Below are 18,552 nucleotides of genomic sequence, written 5' to 3' on the forward strand. Positions count from 1 at the left end.
TGTGGGTTGGGTAAAAATTTGAAGTCATATCTTTGTTCTCCTGGAAAGAAGGTCATGAGTAATTAGTGATCACTTCTATAGGTACAGCATTGGGGAATTGAAGCAAGTGTGCTACACATTTACCATGTCTATTGTAATGAGGTAGGTAAGGGTTTTGAGAAGAGGAATGACAGATTCCACTGTTTAAACTGGCAATGGAAAGAGGGTATACATATTGGCTTGAGGTGACGAGGGCTTGGGCAGGGGATCAGCAGTGGAATTGAGAACAGCTATATGGGTGACAAAGGGCAAAACATTAGAGTTGGCTTTAATATTTCGAGCCTAGGTATACCATAGAACGTAGGAGGCTCTATTTTGTAAGAGATGCATTCATAATTTTCCATCTGAGACGAATAAGCCCTGCTGATTGCCTCTACTAAGTGTCCTGGTCATGCAGGAGTTAAATATACAGAAAGCTGCAAAATGCTATTATTTTAGAGCCCTGTGAAAATGTAATTTGATTAGTCTATTGGACGATATTCCAAAGAACCAAATGTCTTCCATGAATCAGTCAGAAATGCTTAGGAAAACCAAAATAAAAAATGCTTTCGAAGCCAATAAAGGTGCTAATTAGTGCCTTCTGCATATCTAGCTCCATATTCCCCCGTAATACATTTTGCAGGGTTAAGTGTGGTGTCTGCTGCTTCAGATGGCAGAAGTCCACCTAACAGTAGGGAGGGTAGCTGGAGACTCAAGTAGATAAAAGGGAATCAGAGCTGGCATGTTAACCCAGGGAATGGGGTGTATTAAGTAGAGCAGGGAAGTTTGTGTTCTCACTTGAGTTCTCCTCCAAATCAACCCTCAGGCAATTTGAGGATAGTAGGGCCTTAGAAGAAGCCCTGGGTACTGCAAATTGTTAAGCACTAAACACCTAACAAAAAGGTTGGTGGTTCAAAACCACCCAGAAGTACGTCAGCAGAAAGGCCTGGCGATCTGCTTCTGAAAGTTCACAGCCTTGAAAACCTTATGGAGTGGAGTTTTACTGTGACACACGTCAGGTTGCCGTGAGTCAGAATCAGCTCAGCAGCCACTGATTTGTTTGTTTCTTATAGGGCTTAGAAGAGGTCCCGGGGCGGTGCAAATGGTTAACACATTCAGCTGCCAACGGAAAGGTTGGAGGTTCGAGCCCACCTGGAGTGTCTCAGAAGAAAGCCCTGATGGTCGACTTCTTAAAAACCAGCCACTGAAAACCCTGTGGAGCACAGTTCAGCGCTCACAGACATGAGGTCGCTGTGAGTCTTAGTCGACTTGATGGCAACTAGGTTAAGGCCTTAGAAAACAATACAATATAGTGGTTTCTTTTTCCCTCCTCCAATGCTTTCAGAGAGCAAAATCTGGTATTAAAAGCTTAATAAGGTATGCTGGAAGGAAGAAAGAAATGGGGAAAACGTCAAAAACTAGAGCAGCAAACGTGGAATTGAGGACGGCTTAGTGAGCAGGGCTTCATGTAGAATCCAGGTAAATTTATGAAGTTCCCGTCTTCTACCTGGGGCAGCCTCAAGAGCGGTGCCTGCAGAAGCTTGGGGAAATTTAGGGTAACAGGAGCACCCTTTTTATGCCATTGTGGCATTCTGTGGAATTGAAATTCTTGCAAAGTTAGCAAAGTCAAACACTTCGTGTAGCCAGGCAGGTGACCACTAATGAGTGAAGCACACAGGATAGAGGCTGTGGACAGTTGGAGAGCACACCGCCTCCAACAGATTGTTGCTCTGAAGAGAAATGAAGGGCATTGCTGGATCTCCCAAGCTGTGAGGAAGTCTGGGGATCCCAGTGCCCGTGGGAGCTGGCACACTGTGGGCCCCAGGCGTGTGCTCTCAGTTCAGGCTCATCGTTGAAACAGGAAAAGAAAGCAAGGACCAGACCCTGGCAAGCTTGCCTTAGGCACCAGGGAGTTTATCTTAAAAATAAAATAGAAAAAAAAAAAAAAATCCAGCAGGAAAATAATAATAATCTCACATGAGTAGGAATTGACTCAACGGCAGCAGGTTTGGTTTGGGTTTTGTGCAAGAATCTCAACTGTCTGAATCCAAGGGCTGGAAAGGCCTATTAGCTGCTTTTGCAACATCAAGTAAACACCAGAGTCGATTTCTACTCACAGTGACTGAAACTGTGCTCCACAGGGTTTTCAAGGCTGTGACCTGTCGTAAGCAGATCACCAGGCCATCTTCTAAGATGCCTCTGGGTGAGTTTGAACTGGCAACCTTTTGGTTAGTAGTTAAGTGCTTAACAATTTGTGCCACCTGCTGGCTCCCAAACACCCAGTAATGCTGTGAAAATACCACCAGGCCTACCAGGATCTAGGCAACCGGGGAACGTGGGATGGAAATCAAGCAGCAAAACAAATTAATGTTTAATAATTTCATGCATTAGGTTTATCTGTGAGTTAAAATACATCTCACAAAATCTAAACTTGGCAGAAGAGAGGCCTGTATGTCTACATGTATTGGATGTAGATAGACATTTGTGACATTTGAAATAAGGTTAAGAAGAAAAAACAAAGTCTAGTAAAGAATGCACAACCTTGCAGTATGCCGGCCGTGGTGGAATTCTGGGTCACCAGTACCAGTTGCCATCGAGTTGGCCCCAACTCATGGCGACCTCATGAATGTCAGAGTACAGCTGTGCTCCATAGGGTTTCCAGTGGCTGAAGTTTTTGGAAGTAGATTGCCAGGCCTTTCTTCAGAGACCCTTTGGGTGAACTTAAACTGCCAACACTTTAGTAACTGCTGAGAACATTCACTGTTTGCACCACCTGGGGACTTCAGGATTCTTTGCGGGGCGGGGAGAATCAAACGTCCCTCCCAACCCTAATTGTCAGTAATGGTGGGCCTCAGAGGGAGCCGCATGGGGGAAAGTGAGAAGGCCCTTCTCTTCAGCAGGGTGCTAAAACTGTGTGTAAGGCTTTTGTATGTGCTACCAGACCAGAACACCCTCCAATTGTGACCTAGCCTGTCTCATTTGCAGACTTCTGAGAAAACATATTATCCACAGAGACTTCTTTTCCTCTGGGAGCCTACTCTTGGTTTCCTGGTAACCAGGTTGCTCCCGAATAACACTGGCAGGGCTGAGGGTGTGGCCCATGGAGTGTGGGCACTGGATTTGTGTGGGCATTAGAATCCCGTGAAGACGCCCTGGGTGAAGTGCTGCGGATTTTTCTGGGTGGCTAGATTTTCTGCAGGGCTAGGACTTCTGAAACCTCGGCAAGGCTGAGCTAACTTTTTTCATCAATATCTAAAAAATTAATCATTTCCTCTTAACAGTTGGAGCAATTCACTGCGACCACAGCGTCGGACTCTTGACCCAGAGTTACACATTCATTCACACCCAGAGCAATCACAGACAACAGAAGAGATTGAAGCAAGGGCTAAGAGTGATGGTTCTGGCAGAACGAACAACCAAATGTCCTAGAACCATGGGAGAGGAGCGGTGCTCAGAAACTCTCCAGAATTGTCCCGATTAGCTAAACCAGGCATACATACAGCCTTCCTATGTGAACTACAGGCAAAGCAGTAGATGGAGCTGGGGGTGGAGAAAACTGAGAAATTTTGCTTCCAATGATAAATATTTCTTTTACCTCCCATTTTGGACAGCTTATTCTTTATTTCATCATGGCATGAAGTCATTACAACATGATTGCTAAAGATTATACTGTGCCTGCATCGCTAACACCACTAATAAGGTGGCAAATGGGTTTTCCCTCATGTGACAACTTCAATCAATTGACAGTAGCTTCATGAGCTTGAGAAGCTCTGAGACTGGGTAGAATTCTGTGAGCAGGACGCTGCAGTGGACTAGCAATGCCTGCCTAGATGACAGACTTGTGCATTGAATACAGTGATAGATACTTTTCCAACTCCAGATCCTAGAAGGGCCTCATGGGTGAAGGACAAACTAAATAGGAAACTACTTCATCCTTACATTATTAGAATTTTGCAAAAGATTTCCTGTGGTTGTGGGATTCCTCTACCAAACGCAAAGTTTCCAATGTACTGGTGCAAAGGTGAAAAAGACTGTATACTGTTTCTAAGTACATTGCTGAGTTGGTGCATAAGTTTAAATCAAATATTTTGTCTTAACTTACGTGAGCATTTGTCACCAGATGTTGCAGAGGAAATTTAAGAAATGTCACACTGTGTCATGCTAATGATTACTCACCTTACTATTCTACCTTTGGCAGCATTTCCCTGGAATGTTTTACGAAGCACTATGTGTTTTCTTCAAGTCACTAACTTCTAAAGTCAAGATATATACCTCCAGATTACTCTGCTTTTCTCAAAAACCCACTCTTGAGTTTACTCTAAACAGAGAATGGTGCATAAGCTTCATCTCATGTGATAATTCTAATCAGTTGTCAGTGGCTTTCCTGATGATTCTGAGAGCCTATCTATACTCGATGGAAAAGTGATGCTATTGATTAATGATGTCTGCCATGGGAGTAGGATTGGCAGTGGTAGGTAGCACAGAGGCCATACATAGCCAGAGGCCATACATAGCCCTACTGTGTACTTAAAACCTTTAAGGCACTTTTATATTTTTCACCTTATATGACTCCTCGTGACAGAGTTCTGTTTGCTCTGTAGGGCAGACATTTCTTGTATCCCTTACATCACTACTTCTTTTAAGGAGTAGTTGTATATTTGGGGCTTAGTTAAGAATTCACTGTTCACTCACACCTCAGTAACGTATCTCCAGTTTTTATCTTTTGAGACCAGTCTTGCTTTTTCATTTAGCAGAGTCACTGAGCCTTTTAAAAATCTGTTGAAAACTATGGGTATTCCTATTTATGACTCCAACATTTGGCATTCAGAGAGAAGTTCACAGATACCTTGAGATCTATTCATAGACCCTAATCCTGACAAGAACTCTATCTCCAGACTGAAGAGCCTTTTTATTATTTTCAGCCTTTTTTCACCCTGTTTCAATCATTTCATGATGGTTTTTCTGAATTTTTGCAATCTTTATTATTTTTCGTATGGTGAAAATCTTCGTATTTTCATAGAAGTGCAGGAGGACAATACTTCCTGGCTTTATACAAATCACACATTTGCACCAAGGAGAGCCACAAGTGTGAGGACATGAGAAGACAAGTGAACCTTCTGAGAAACTTGCCCATATTCTGAACTTGTCCCTCTGCTGACGTTTGCTGCAATGTTATGTCACGACAAAGGGTCTGAATACTGCACCTGCCCTGAGTGGGCCTCTCTGACATCCAGTGTTTCTCTCCTTTAATCTGTCCTTAAGGAGCCCTGGTGGCAGAGTGGTTAAGTGCTCAGCTGCTAACAAGAGGTTGGTTGTTCAAACCCACCAGCCGCTCCTTGGAAGAAAGATGTGGCATTCTGCTTCCATGAAGGTTACAGCCTTGGAAACCTTATGGGGCAGTTCTACTCTGTCCTATAGTGTCGCTCTCAGTTAGAATCAATTCGATGGCAACAGGTTTGGTTTTGGTTTGAATCTGTCCTTAGCACCACTACCAGGCAAATGGCTCTTCAGTATCATCTTTATCACATTTACTTGTTTGCTTAAAAACATTTTATGGTTTTCCATTTTCTCACATATCCATATAAACTCCTCTTTCTGACTTTCAAACAAGCTTCACGACATTCTGTTGGGCAGAGTGGTGTTAGGAAAAGAACTAAAGAAACAACAACAACAAAATACAATAAGTATGGCATCCTATGGGCCATGAGAAATTTATTTAACCTCCGTGAGACTCAATTTTTCCCTCTGTTAAATGGGAGTTAATAATACCTACTTCATGGATTTCTTACTAGAATTAAAGAGAGACTGTACGTGTAACACGCTCAGCACAGGGCTCCTCACAAAGGAATTGCTAAATAAATAGTTACTATTCTGGCTGCAATTAATAAGAAAGGTAATAAAAATTTCCTGGATCTGCTAATTTTAATTTTGTGATTGTGGGCTCATTTCTTAACTTCAACAAGTTTTAGTTTCCTTATCTGAAAAATGAGAATGTTTCCTGAATTATAAAGCTTTTGTAAGGATTATATGATAGGAATAAATGGAGGATGCTCAATACAGGATGGGTCCTTCGTGTATTCTTTTGCCGGTCCCCGCCCTTATACCCCAACTTTATGTACCTTGAAAGGCCATCCCCAAAAGCCCTACGTTGATACCATATGACAGGCCAGCCCTATCATTGTGCTTTGCACTGGCTATAGACACCGTACTTTCTCTTCTTTCACAGTAAGCTCTCTTTTCCATCCATCAAATTCTACCCCTTCTTAAAATACCAAGACAAGTACCACTTCCACTATGACACCTTTGCTGACTACTTCATTAGTCACTAGCTTCTCTGAACAAGTCTCACATTTCTTCAAGTGCTTGTGACACAATACAGCCATTAATTATATCCTGTCTTGTTCACTACAGAAGAGATGTGTATCTCATGCCTATATGCCATTGGGTGTGGAAATCAATTCCATGTCAGTTCATTTGGGGATGAGAAAATCTCCCATGAGACAAAAGAAAATGAACTCTCCTGTCTTCCTTTTGTTGTTGCAGTTTCTTTGCATGAACAAGGAATGGTTCAGATGACCGTGAAAGATTACATGAGGTATGTGGCAGAATCCATGTTGTTTCACTCTAGCTTTCTACAGCCGCATCTTTGACAAATGAAATAGAAGTGAGGGAGTTTGTTGATAATACCATGGGTCTTGGGATCATGTGAAAGGTCACTGGTTTAACCACAGTGCCTAGAATGTTTTCACTAGCCTTGAGAGAGATAGAAGTTCTTTAAATGTTATAAAGGAGTGAGCACATTAAATAAACAGATGCTGACTTGGAGGGAAACGTAACTAGAACATATACACAAACGACATTTTACTACAATTCAACTGTTCTTGAGGGCCTGTTCATACAATAGTGGCATTCATAATTTCATATTGCCAGCATTATCGTGACGTTTGCTGGACGACAATACACATTACTTCCAAGGTTAGATAGAAAGTAGTGAGAGTACCTTAATAGGAGGATAGAATAGGTCTCAGGAGTGTGGCCCCTGGAACAGCATCAGCAGCGTCACCTGGGAACTTGATGGAAATGCAAATTCTCAGGCTCTACCCCATACACACTGAATCAGAAAATCTGGAGAAAGGGTGGAGAAAGCTGTGCTTTTGCAAGGCTTTCAGATGATCCCGATGCACACACTCACTTTAGCACCGCTGGAAACCCCAGTAGCGTAGTGGTTAAGAGTTCGGCTGCTAACCAAAAGGTTTGCAGTTCAAATCCACCAGGTGCTCCTTGGAAACCCTATAGGGCAGTTCTACTCTGCCATATAAGGTCATTATAAGTCGGAATCAACCCGATGGCAATGATTTGGTTTTGGGGTTTGGAATAGATGATGAACAATTTGAGGTTGAGGACTGTGCTTCCTGTGCTTCAGTCAACCTTGCATTTTCAAGCCCAGCACCCAAGCCAGTTTCTGTGAAGCCCATTCAGACTCATAATGACCCTATTAGGACTGAGCAGAATGGCCCCATAGGGTTTCTAAGGCTGCAATCTTTGGGAAAGCAGACTGACACATCTTTCTTCTGTGGAGAGGCAGGTGGATTCAAACTGCCAACCTCTTGTTTAGCAGGCAAGCACATTAACCACTGCACCACCAGTGCTCCTTAGGGCCCAGTGCAGTGCCTGGCAAATAATGAGTATGGAAATATTTTTAGATAATTGAATTGAATTAAACTATTTAAGCCCCATGAGCAGATAAGGCAAAACACAAGGAATACACAGAAAAATCTTCAGATTATACCAACCAAATGAAGACTAAAATGGAGTGTTGCTGTTTATTTGGTTAATCTGTGTGATATAACTGGCAAATTTGTATAGCTCGGGAACAAAAGTCCTTCATACCATGTAGAAATTGCACTGAGAGGAAGACAGTTCGCAAAATGCTGGGATCGGAGTTCTTTCTTAACACGCTCGGGAATGACAGGTGGTTCTTGGGTTCTTGATTGGTCTGGGTGTCATTCAAAAGAGATTTGTCTCCATTTTACCTGTTTCTTTATACAGTCCCACTGCATTATGACAGTGGTTGTCAACCCAGTCCTTGGCTACACATCAGAATCACCTGATGAGCTCTCGGGAAATGCAGATGCCTGGAGCCCCTTCCCAAAAGCTCTGATTCTATAGGTTTGGGATGAAGCCTGGGCCTCAGCAACCTGGGTGATCCTGATGTGCACCCAGGGCTGAGAACCAGGTCTTGACTGCATGAAACTGGGTTGTTGAAACTGTGCGATTTCACTTGGCATTTTATGTTGTTATCCTTCGCGCTTTCAAGTACCATATTTTAAAAGAGAATTCTATGGAGATATGTTTGTCAATCCAACAGTCATGAATGAGAAATGTAAAATTCTGACTGGCCCATTGCATTGCTATTAGAAGTAGTTTGGTCATTTTCACCAAAGCAGTCAACTTGGGATTCTAAATGCTTAAATGAAGACGGAAGGGGGACTTGAGTTCCATGACCTGTAGAAGGTGCAGAAATTGGACAATTGGATGGGAAAAGGCCCTTCTTTGCCCTCTTTTTTGTACCTATACAGTTTGCTAAATGCTTTATATTTCCCACTCAAAAGCAATACCTCTATTGTAGTCACGATTGGCCCCTTGAACTTGATATTAACTTGTCAGGTGATTATGCTTCATGAGTCTTTCTAAAGGAAAGCATTCAATAGTTTTTACTACATGACAATGTTAAATTTTCTCATTTTTCAGGTGAAGATGCTAAAAACCTGTGGGGTAAAATGACTTACCTAAAGTCTCATAGCCAGGTTGTAGCAAAGCCAGGTTGTGGCAAAGCCAGGACTTAACCCCCCTGGCTTCCCCCAGTGTTCTAAAGAAGGCACAATCCAATCTGGTAGATTCTCTCTCCATTAAGCTGTCCAATCTGTGACTTGCCAAGAGCTGCTAAGAACTAATTTTTTAAAGTTTCATTAAAACATCAGTGTCATTACCCACTGCTATCTTGTCAAATCTGTTTATGACATTTAGATGTGAAGGGGAGGGAGATAAAAGAAGAGAATGGAGGACAACCAGGAAGAGAGAGCATGAGAAGGAAATCACAGTATGGAATATATGCATCAGGCTGTACGAGGCAGCCCATGAGTGAACTCAGCTGTATGTGTATAGAGTCAAGTAAGCTTAGCCTGAAATATTTAAAACAGGATATAATTCCAACAATTTGAAAACCAAACATGCAGTCAGTACAATTCATACTGAAATGTTGTCTTAATTTTTCTCTCTTAATGTGTTGGTTGTTTTTGCTACTCATAGAATCATAGAGGTAGAAGGGACCACAAAATCCCCCAGGCATCTCTCTCCTTTTGTTGGAGAGGACGATGAAAGCCAGCTTCAGGGACTTGTTCCTTGGATCCATGGATTCTCCTAGATCCAAGGCTGAGGCTGTTTCTGGCTGACTCTTCTGAACATTAACTAACTACAAATTAGGGTGTAACCTCAAACCCAGAATGAAAAAGAAATTATGGTAGGCTGAATACAAACTGAAGAAGGAAATAAGTGAAAGGATATCTTACCCCTCTCTTCAGGACTGCCAGCAATCTCAGTTGTCTGTTAAAGCCAGAGTTTTTATTATTTAGAGATAAGCACTTTCTCAGCCTTAATGTAAAAAAAGCAACTGAAGAAAGAAGAGGCAGGGCCCAGCTTTTCTTGCTAAATGTGCACTGGATTAAGGCGAATTCGGTAGCCCAAGTAGGTTTTAATGACAGCCTCCAGATAACTTGGTTTCCTTGGGAAGACTGATATCTTCTTTGTTGTTGTTGTTGTTAGGTGCTGTCGAGTTGGTTCCAACTCATAGCAACCCTATGTACCACAGAACAAAACTCTGCCTGGTCCTGCACCATCCTTAACATCGTTGTTGTTCTTGAGCCCATTATTGCAGCCACTGTGTCAGTCCATCTTACTGAGGGTCTTCCTCTTTTCCACTGACCCTGTACTTTACCAAGCTTGATGTCCTTCTCCAGGGGCTGGTCCCTCCTGACAACATGATCAAAGTATGTAAGACACAGTCTTAACATCCTTGCTTCTAAGGAACATTCTGGTTGTACTTCTTCCAAGACAGATTTGTTCATTCTTTTGGCAGTCCACGGTATATTCAATATTCTTTGCCAACACCACAATTCAAAGGGATCAATTCTTCTTCAGTCTTCCTCATTCATTGTCCAGCTTTCACATGCGTATGATGCTATTGAAAATACCATGGTTTGGGCCAGGTGCACCTTAGTCTTCAAGGTGATATCTTTGCTTTTCAACACTTTAAAGAGGTCCTTTGCAGCAGATCTTCTTTGTAGTCTTTGATAAATTCCAATTTTATGCTGACTGACTGTTCTGTTTAATGGAACTAGATCTGAGCCATGGTGTATTTGAGTTATGTAGAACTGAACTGCATTATTACAGAGCTCTCTCTTCTTTGGAAGCACTTTAAAATGATTTGCATTGGATAGTGGTGATGGTCTCACAACATGGTGAACGTAATTAACGTTATTGAATTGTTTACGAAAAAATGTTTGAAATGGCAATTGTTTTTTTTAACATATATTTCACCACAATTAAAAAAAAAGTTTAATTCAGGCCTATGTGAATAGACTGACACTTCCTTTTGTGGTAAACAAGTTGTTTCCATTGTAAATGGATGGGTGACCACAGGAGCCTGAAGACACACTTAGAGATTGTTAGCCATGCAGTATGAGAATTAACGTGGAGTCGCTTCAGTGGCTCCTCGCCGTACCTTTTTCATCACATCATTTTAACTTCTTCCCAAAAGTTGGTGCCTAGCAAAGCTGTATTCCTGAAAGGTTCCCCAATGATTTGCCATCTGTCAGAAGCAAGACATTCTGTCACCTTTATAACGAGCACTAGCGGGGCACCTAACACCTAAAGTCTCACACCTTCTGTAACACAAGGCTCTCAAAAACAGGAGCAGCTCCTCAGCTGCACACACCCGCTTCTTCAGGGGCATGTCCATTGTGGAATTATTAGAAACTAAGAGGAAAGGCAAATGCTTGCTCTGGAAGGGAAAGCTTCACAGTGAGCTCCCAGGAGACTGTCTAAATGAGCACATTTCATCATTGGTATTTTCCTGGTATTTTTCCCCCACTGTAGATCTCTGCATCAGTTTTCAGAAACTCCTACCCTATCCAGAGGGACCAGTTTCAATTCTTGCCATTCTGCTGCAAGTATACCACAAAGGTATGTGATCTCCAGGCACTTGTCATCCAGAGAAATCATTCTGTGGAACAATGGATTTCATGAAATTATAAATAGGCACTTGAGAAATATTTGGTGAATGAATGGATGAGGGAATGAATAAAGGATTTCTATCCTCCAACTTGCAGGAGCAAAATAAAAGAGTCAGTGAAATTGGAAACAACCTAGATATCTGTCAACAGGGAAATGGCCAAATAAGTTATTGGCCAATCCATTTTATGGAATGCTATACAATGGAATAGCACTGGGTTATACAATGGAATAGGCAGAGAAATACATACTAACATAGAAAGCCTTTCTTGTCGTATTTTTTAGTGGGGCGGGGAAGCAAAATACAGAAAGATACACATAGTAACATACTAAGTTACTATTAATAAAGCAAACAAGTAAAAACTATAAAGCATGTGTATGTAATCGCATAGAAAAATATCTGGAAGGGGATTGACATAAATTTAGCAGGAAGGGAGTCAGGACTAGTGGGGGTTATGGCCAACAGGGAAAGGATCCCTGGTAGTGCAATGGTTAAACATTCAGCTGCTAATTGAAAGGTTAGTGGTTCAAAACCAGCAACCACTTTGTGGGAGAACCATGTGGCAATCTCTTTTCATAAAGGTTACAGCATTGGAAACCCTATGGAGCCATTCTACTCTGACTTACATGGTCATTGTGAGTCAAAACAGACTCCCAGGTAACAAATTTGGGTTTTTTTGTTTGTTTTTTGTTTATGGCCAAAGGGGAAGACAGCCTTAAGTGTAATATTGTAATTTTTCAATAAAGTGAGTGTATTTTATGTATTTCTTGCATAACTAAATATAAATAAAAATAGTTAATAATATTGACATTATGTTTAATGACAATTCAATCAATAATACATTCTTGGCCCTGAGGCAGTGAGCCTTGGAAGACAGGGACTACGTCTTTGTTCATTTTTTTGCTTTGGGTGCTTAGCACAGAGCTGGAACATACCAGATGTTCAATAAATATTTTTATAAACAAGTAGAATAAAAATTTGTACAATGAGGTTGATATGATAATAGATTAAATCTTTCAGGAAGAATTTAGGTTTCTCACAAGAAATTTTTTTCTCCATTAAGCCTCTTTTATACTAAGTTGTATGTCAGCGTAATGAAGTAATATGGCACCTCCAATTGTCCAGTTAATTCTAATGATTAAGGTGTCCAAGCTGAGCCATTTAAGCCTCACAGTAAGGGTTCCTGGACTACCTTTTTTTCCCTGGTGGAATCAGGAGGCAAAGCACCAGATCCCTACGTCATATTAGATTGTGTGAACATGAGGCTGGCTGGCGTCTGAAAAGTGGACCTGCCCAGTCAGACTGTAGGTGGCTGCTGTTGATTGATTGAATGGTTGAGTAAATGAATTGTAATTAGTCCAATTTAAATAATGGAGTCATGAAAGCAAAATTCATCTACATTATTTCAAATAAGCACATTGATATTGCATATAAAGTAAAGGTAAAGGCAAACCCCAATGAAATTGCTGAACAGACCTGGAAAAACCTTACAAAAAGTTCTGATTCCCATAGAGACCGTGAGTTTTCAAAGATCAATAGCCTAGTAACAGAAGAGAAATTCGGTAATTGGGAAATGAGTTGTTATACGTAAATATGATGTCCAGATAGTTGATGTTCATCATTTTAAGTGCCCAAACTGAATAAAACTATTTGACAAAAGCATTTCTTATTTCTCAGCAAAGTAAAAAAAAAAAAAAACTATGGAACACATTTTAGCTCTACCAAAAGGTCAGGAGTTCGGATCCACCAGTTGCTCCTTGAAAACCCTACGGGGCAGTTCTACTCTGCCCTATAGGGTTGCTAAGAGTTGGAATTGACTCAACAGCAATGGGTTTGGTGTTTTTCTGGATCTGGGGACTTAAAATCATTATTTGTAAACATCAGTCCTTGTATAATTGTATCTGTATAGTTGATGATGCCCTAGATCAATGCTCTTTAAAAATATTCTCCTTCAAGTCACTGTTGATAGCTTTTTCCCATTTCCTTCCTTGCCATCACCTTCCATTTCTTTGTAGTAGTCAGTGCACTGTCTTGGACTGCTGCCCCACAATCTTCCTGCCCTACGTAATTTAACAAATGCCTACTCTGAAATGGAAAGTCAGATAAATAAATTCATTGGTATTGCACGTAAAGTGAAGGCAAATTGTCCCTGAGAGGAGGTGGAGGGACTGTCCTTTAAGTAAGTATATATTTGTTGTTGTTTGCTGCCATCAAGTTGGCTCTGACTCATGGCAACCCCATGTACAACAGAATGAAATGTTGCCCGCTCCTATTATTGGAATGCTGGAGTACATTGTTATAGCCTTTGTGTATTTTGGGTGTCTTCTAATGTAGGAGGCTCATTTTCCAGCACTATATTGGACAATATTCTATTGTGATACATAGGGTTTTCATTGGCTAATTTTTGGAAGCCCTGCTGGTGTAGTGGTTAAGAGCTTGGCTTCTAACCAAAAGATCGGCAGTTCAAATCCACCAGGTGCTACTTGGAAACCCTATGGGTCAGTTCTACTCTGTCCTATAGGGTCGTTATGAATTGGAACCTGCTCAATGGCACCTAGCAGCAACAGCAACAATTTTTGGAAGTAGATCGCCAGGCATTTTTTCCTAGTCTGTCTTAGTCTAGAAGCTCTACTGAAACCTGTCCACTATGGATGACCTGCCGGTTTTTGAAATAATAGTGGCATAGCTTCCACGTCATAGCAACGTTAGCCACCATAGTATGAAAAAATAACAGAGTATATATTGCCGTTGTTGTTGTGTGCCATCAAGTCCATTCCAACTCATAGCAACCTTATAAAAAAAATAGGACAGAGTAAAACTTTTTTTTATAGGATTTACTAGGGTATAATCTTTACAATTTCTCCTGCCAAGTGACTAGTGGATTCAAACCCCTGACCTTCTGATTAGCAGCTGAGCTCTTAACCATTGTACCACCTGGGTTTCTCTAGGATATATATAAGCATTAGTAAATGCACCATCTGTTTGTCTACTCAGGTCCTTCTTTCACTCAATTTCTGAAGGATTAAGTGGTTGAGATAACTAGAAAAATGGCTTCTGTTTAAGTGAACTGTTACTGGATAAAGATATTCCTATTTTTACTGCAGCATCCCTGAATGGCTAGAATTTTGGGAAAAAGATCCCGTGGAGATTCTCTTGGATCTGGGGTTTGGTGCTGATAAGCCAGACATCTACACACAAATCCCGGCCAGGTTCCTTTGTTGTGGCTCTGCAGCCAAAGGAATCAACATCCGTGTGTTTCTTGAAGCTCAAAAGCAGCGGATGGACATTGAGAACCCTAACCTGTATGGTAAGTGAGGACCGTGTCATATTTACGTCTCAGCAATGACAGTGTGTGACCAGATGGGCCATTGGGATGAGCTAGGAGGTCATGTGCAGTAGTAATCAACCTCTTTATCTCAGTGGCTTGAAACAGAAAAGGTTTATTTCTTGATCACTCCACATTTCCACTGCAGGACAGTGTGTATGTTTGGGAGGGAGGAAAATCTACTCCATGTTGTCCTCCCTCAGAGATCTGGCTCCACCATCTGGAATGTCACTGATGAAGGGCGGAAATGGAGAACAAAACCCTTCTGTTCAGAACTTATATGTATCACGAATGCTCAGATTTCATTAACCAATGTAAGTCATGTGGCCATACTAACCTTTCAAGGGGGAGAGGGAGGATCTGCAATCCTACCATGTGCCTCAAACAAACAAACAAAAAACCAAACCCGCTGCCATGGAGTCAATTCCGACTCATAGTTACCCTGTAGGACAGAGTAGAACTGCCCCATAGGGTTTCCAAGGAGCAGCTGGTAGATTCTAACTGCTGGCCTTTTGGTTGGCAGCCTTAGCTGTCAACCACTGTGCCACCAGGGTTCCACCATGTGCCCAGAATGAAGAAAATAGGCATTACTGGTAAGCAGCACCAATATTGACCATAGCTACAGCCCAGGAAGCGAAGAAGCCAGGCAGGCCCTGACAAGGCTTGTCATGTGTCTCTAGTTAAAGCCTCAATTTCCTCATCTATGACTCTCAGAACGCTACTTCTTCCACCACAACATGTGAAAGGTAGTTATTAATGAGTTGTCTGTTGCCCTAGGCTAGGTTCTCTAGACAAGCAAAACCAGTGAAGCATATGTATGTATATGTATACATATGTGTGTATATATATACATATATTGTATATATAGAAAGAGATCGATCCCAAGGCTCACATGGTTGTAGAGGCTGACAATCCTAAGACTGTGGGTCAGGCATCAGGCTGGAGACTTCTTCTGACTCATGTAGCTGTAGCAGCTGCCGAATCCGAGATCTACAGGTCAGATGGCAGGTTGCTAGCTCATGGCTGCGAAGACTGATGAACTCAAGATCAACAGGTAAGATGTCAGACTGCTGGCCCAAGTCCCAAGAACTGGCGGTCAGATGCTGATGAGCCAAATGCAGGTTCCAGAGCAAACAAAAGCCAGCGGGTTTTGCCAGAGAGTCCACGTATATTGGATGCAGGCCACACCCCCAAGGAAACTCCCTTTCAACTGATTGGCTACTCAGCTACTTATAGCAGGTCCCATCATAGAGGTGATCACATTATATCGGATTTCATCATGGAAGTGATAACATCATTATACAACTGACAAACTACATCATGACTGCCAAACCACTGAGAATCATGGCCAAGCCAAGTTGACACACAACCTTAATGATCACAATCCGCCCCTTGTCAAAATGATGCCTGTACATACCTCCTTAAACCATAGATAATCTCTGAATAAAGGCAACTATAAAGTCATAATTGCACCTAACATGCTTACAACCCAAAATACACTAACCCTGTTTGCACCTTATATTTTATAAGTGAAGAAAACAAAAATATCTGATGAACACATGCAAGGAAGAAATACTCATAACAATTAGAGTCCTTGTTTCTGCAACAGGTCATGTGGTCGTAACTGGTATTTAGAACTACCTTCTTCCACCATCCATTCTGTATTCCTTTTGTCCCCAGCAAGCACTTCAGCTTGTCATGGTTCTTTGCCTGGTGGGGTGACCCAAACCTTCATTCCCGAAAGGTCTGGGCCATTAGTAGTCATGTAGGAATTGGGTTGCTGTAGTTTTCCGTTGACTTTAATCACAGGTCAGGTAGTACTAAGAGACACCGTAAGGGATCTCCTGTATCCCAGACATACGCTTCTTGACCTCCATTATGCAATATCAATCCAGTTTCCTCTTGGCAATCAGCATCAATCACACCAGCCAGTATGGCAACTCCTGTCTTCGATCCAGAGGCATAAGAGGCCCAAAGTGGCCAGGTGGCATTCTTAATTTCCAGTTCAGTGGAATCAGTGATGTATCTTCAGGTAGGAGCATTCCTTCCTTTGGAGCTAGGACCTCTAGACCCACAGAGCAAAGGGTTATGAGTACAGGAAGCAAAAATTTCATGAGTGGGTCAGTAGGGATTCTGTCATACCTCCAGATTTGTGGAATAACTATGCCTAAATTTTGTAGTGAAACTTGGTGGTATGGTGGTCAAGTTCTCGGCTGCTAACCAAAAGGCCAGTAGTTTGAACCCACTTTCTCCATGGGAGAAAGGTGTGGCAGTCTGCTTCCATAAAGATTACAGCTTTGGAAACCTTACAGGGCAATCTACTCTGTCCTACAGGGTCACTATGAGTCAGAATCGACTCGATGGCAACTGATCTGTTTAAACCTTGCAATTATCATGAATGCTGCTGGTTTTTACCAACTTGTGCTTAATGAAATACTTTTCTCTAGAACATTACTAGAGAAGTTGTTGGGGTATGTGTATTGTGCTCAGATACTTTCGTGGAAAGATGCCAGTTAAGCAGGTTTATTTAATTCAGAATTTATTTAATATGCTGAGGTGAACTCTCACTATACTAAAGGGGATACTGTGCAGTGTTTTCAAAATCAGTTAAACGCATAATCCCTCTTGGGGGGGCATGAAAGAACATCTCTTCAGTGGCACAGAGTGTGAGGAATTCTGTTTCTGAGATCTTTTTTTTTTTTTTTAATAAATAAATTCACCAAAAGGAAAGTCAACTGAGTTGAAGTATTTTCCTCAAACAAATATCTGAAGCCAAAGGTTCACTGGAATTTTTCATTTAAGTTTCTGTCTCCTTTGTTTTCATCATTATGTGTGTAAAATAAGGAAGCACAGCCATAAGATTTTTTTTTCAAAGAGTATGTAATTCTGAAGTGTTGCAATGTAGTGTTTCTTAATCTTTTAGAAGAAATCAACATTTTCATTTGTTATCTCTTCTTCCAAATAGCACAGAAATTCAAGCTCTTTGATCAATCCTTTATTTGGGGAAAGTAGTAACACCAATATCTAGGTAGTGTTTAGGCTGATCTGTGAAGAAAGTAAACATCTTACAAATGAAATTGACACATGGATTATGAAGGAACCAGGACTTGACCTCTGCTCTTGCGATTGCTGGCCCACTCTTACTTCCACCACTTACATTGGGCTAATAGTTACCAATGCACTTTTGATTCAAGAAAGCTGAGGAGGTCAAATATAAAACAAGCAATAATAAAATTAGTTGCCTTTGCAAAAGATAGAGTGGAAAATTTATGTCCCCTTCAAAGTCAATAGAAAATGTTCAAACGTGGGGGGATGAAAATCAACTGGTCCATTGTTCAGCCTACCCAAAGGCAAAAAAGAAACGCACTAATCTAACACTTCAGACTATTTTGTTCTGAAATTGACTGAGCCAATTAAATTGATAGGTTTTGTTTTAGTCTAAGCATAAAAATATGCAGTGGAATGGCTATAAGACAATCATAAAAGCTGATTTGTGATTCAATTGTACCCTCTGGCTCATCAGAGATTTATTTTCGACCTTGTCAGAATCTAGGGGAAAGATGTAGTCAGAATTCTTCTGAAAACATCTAGTACCCAAGAGTTCCTAAAGGTCTTGCAAGACTATCACAACTCTCTGTGAGAAACTCATCACATTTTGGAAAGAGAAGAATGGTCAGTCAATATTTTCCCCTTCAGGCGAAGGAACAGGTGGTCTTCAGGACATGCCCTATGGAAGCATCAACAGTGTTGCTCTGATGGTGCAAACAGGACAGAGGACTGCATCCTTACCCACTTATGTGGCCCTTGACCATTGTTGAGGGATGCAAACTTGAATGCTATTGCTGGGGTTGAGAGAAGGCTATGGAATAAAAACAAAGTATTCTGTTTTTACCTTATTTTTATTACCTTGAGATGACAA

At 41.4% G+C, this 18,552-nt stretch overlaps 1 protein-coding gene across 1 annotated transcript in view; it reads left to right on the forward strand.

Moving 5' to 3' along the window:
- ITPRID1 (ITPR interacting domain containing 1) overlaps positions 1-18,552 on the forward strand; it is a 104,256-nt gene that overhangs the window by 6,508 nt on the left and 79,196 nt on the right. Inside the window, exons 4-6 of the mRNA XM_064290412.1 lie at positions 6,562-6,613; positions 11,173-11,259; positions 14,413-14,615. Of these exons, the coding sequence (XP_064146482.1) occupies positions 6,562-6,613; positions 11,173-11,259; positions 14,413-14,615 (342 nt within the window). The remainder of the gene's footprint in view (positions 1-6,561; positions 6,614-11,172; positions 11,260-14,412; positions 14,616-18,552) is intronic.

The sequence above is a fragment of the Loxodonta africana genome, chromosome 8, assembly GCF_030014295.1.
Source record: "Loxodonta africana isolate mLoxAfr1 chromosome 8, mLoxAfr1.hap2, whole genome shotgun sequence".
In the NCBI taxonomy this organism is placed as follows: domain Eukaryota; kingdom Metazoa; phylum Chordata; class Mammalia; order Proboscidea; family Elephantidae; genus Loxodonta; species Loxodonta africana.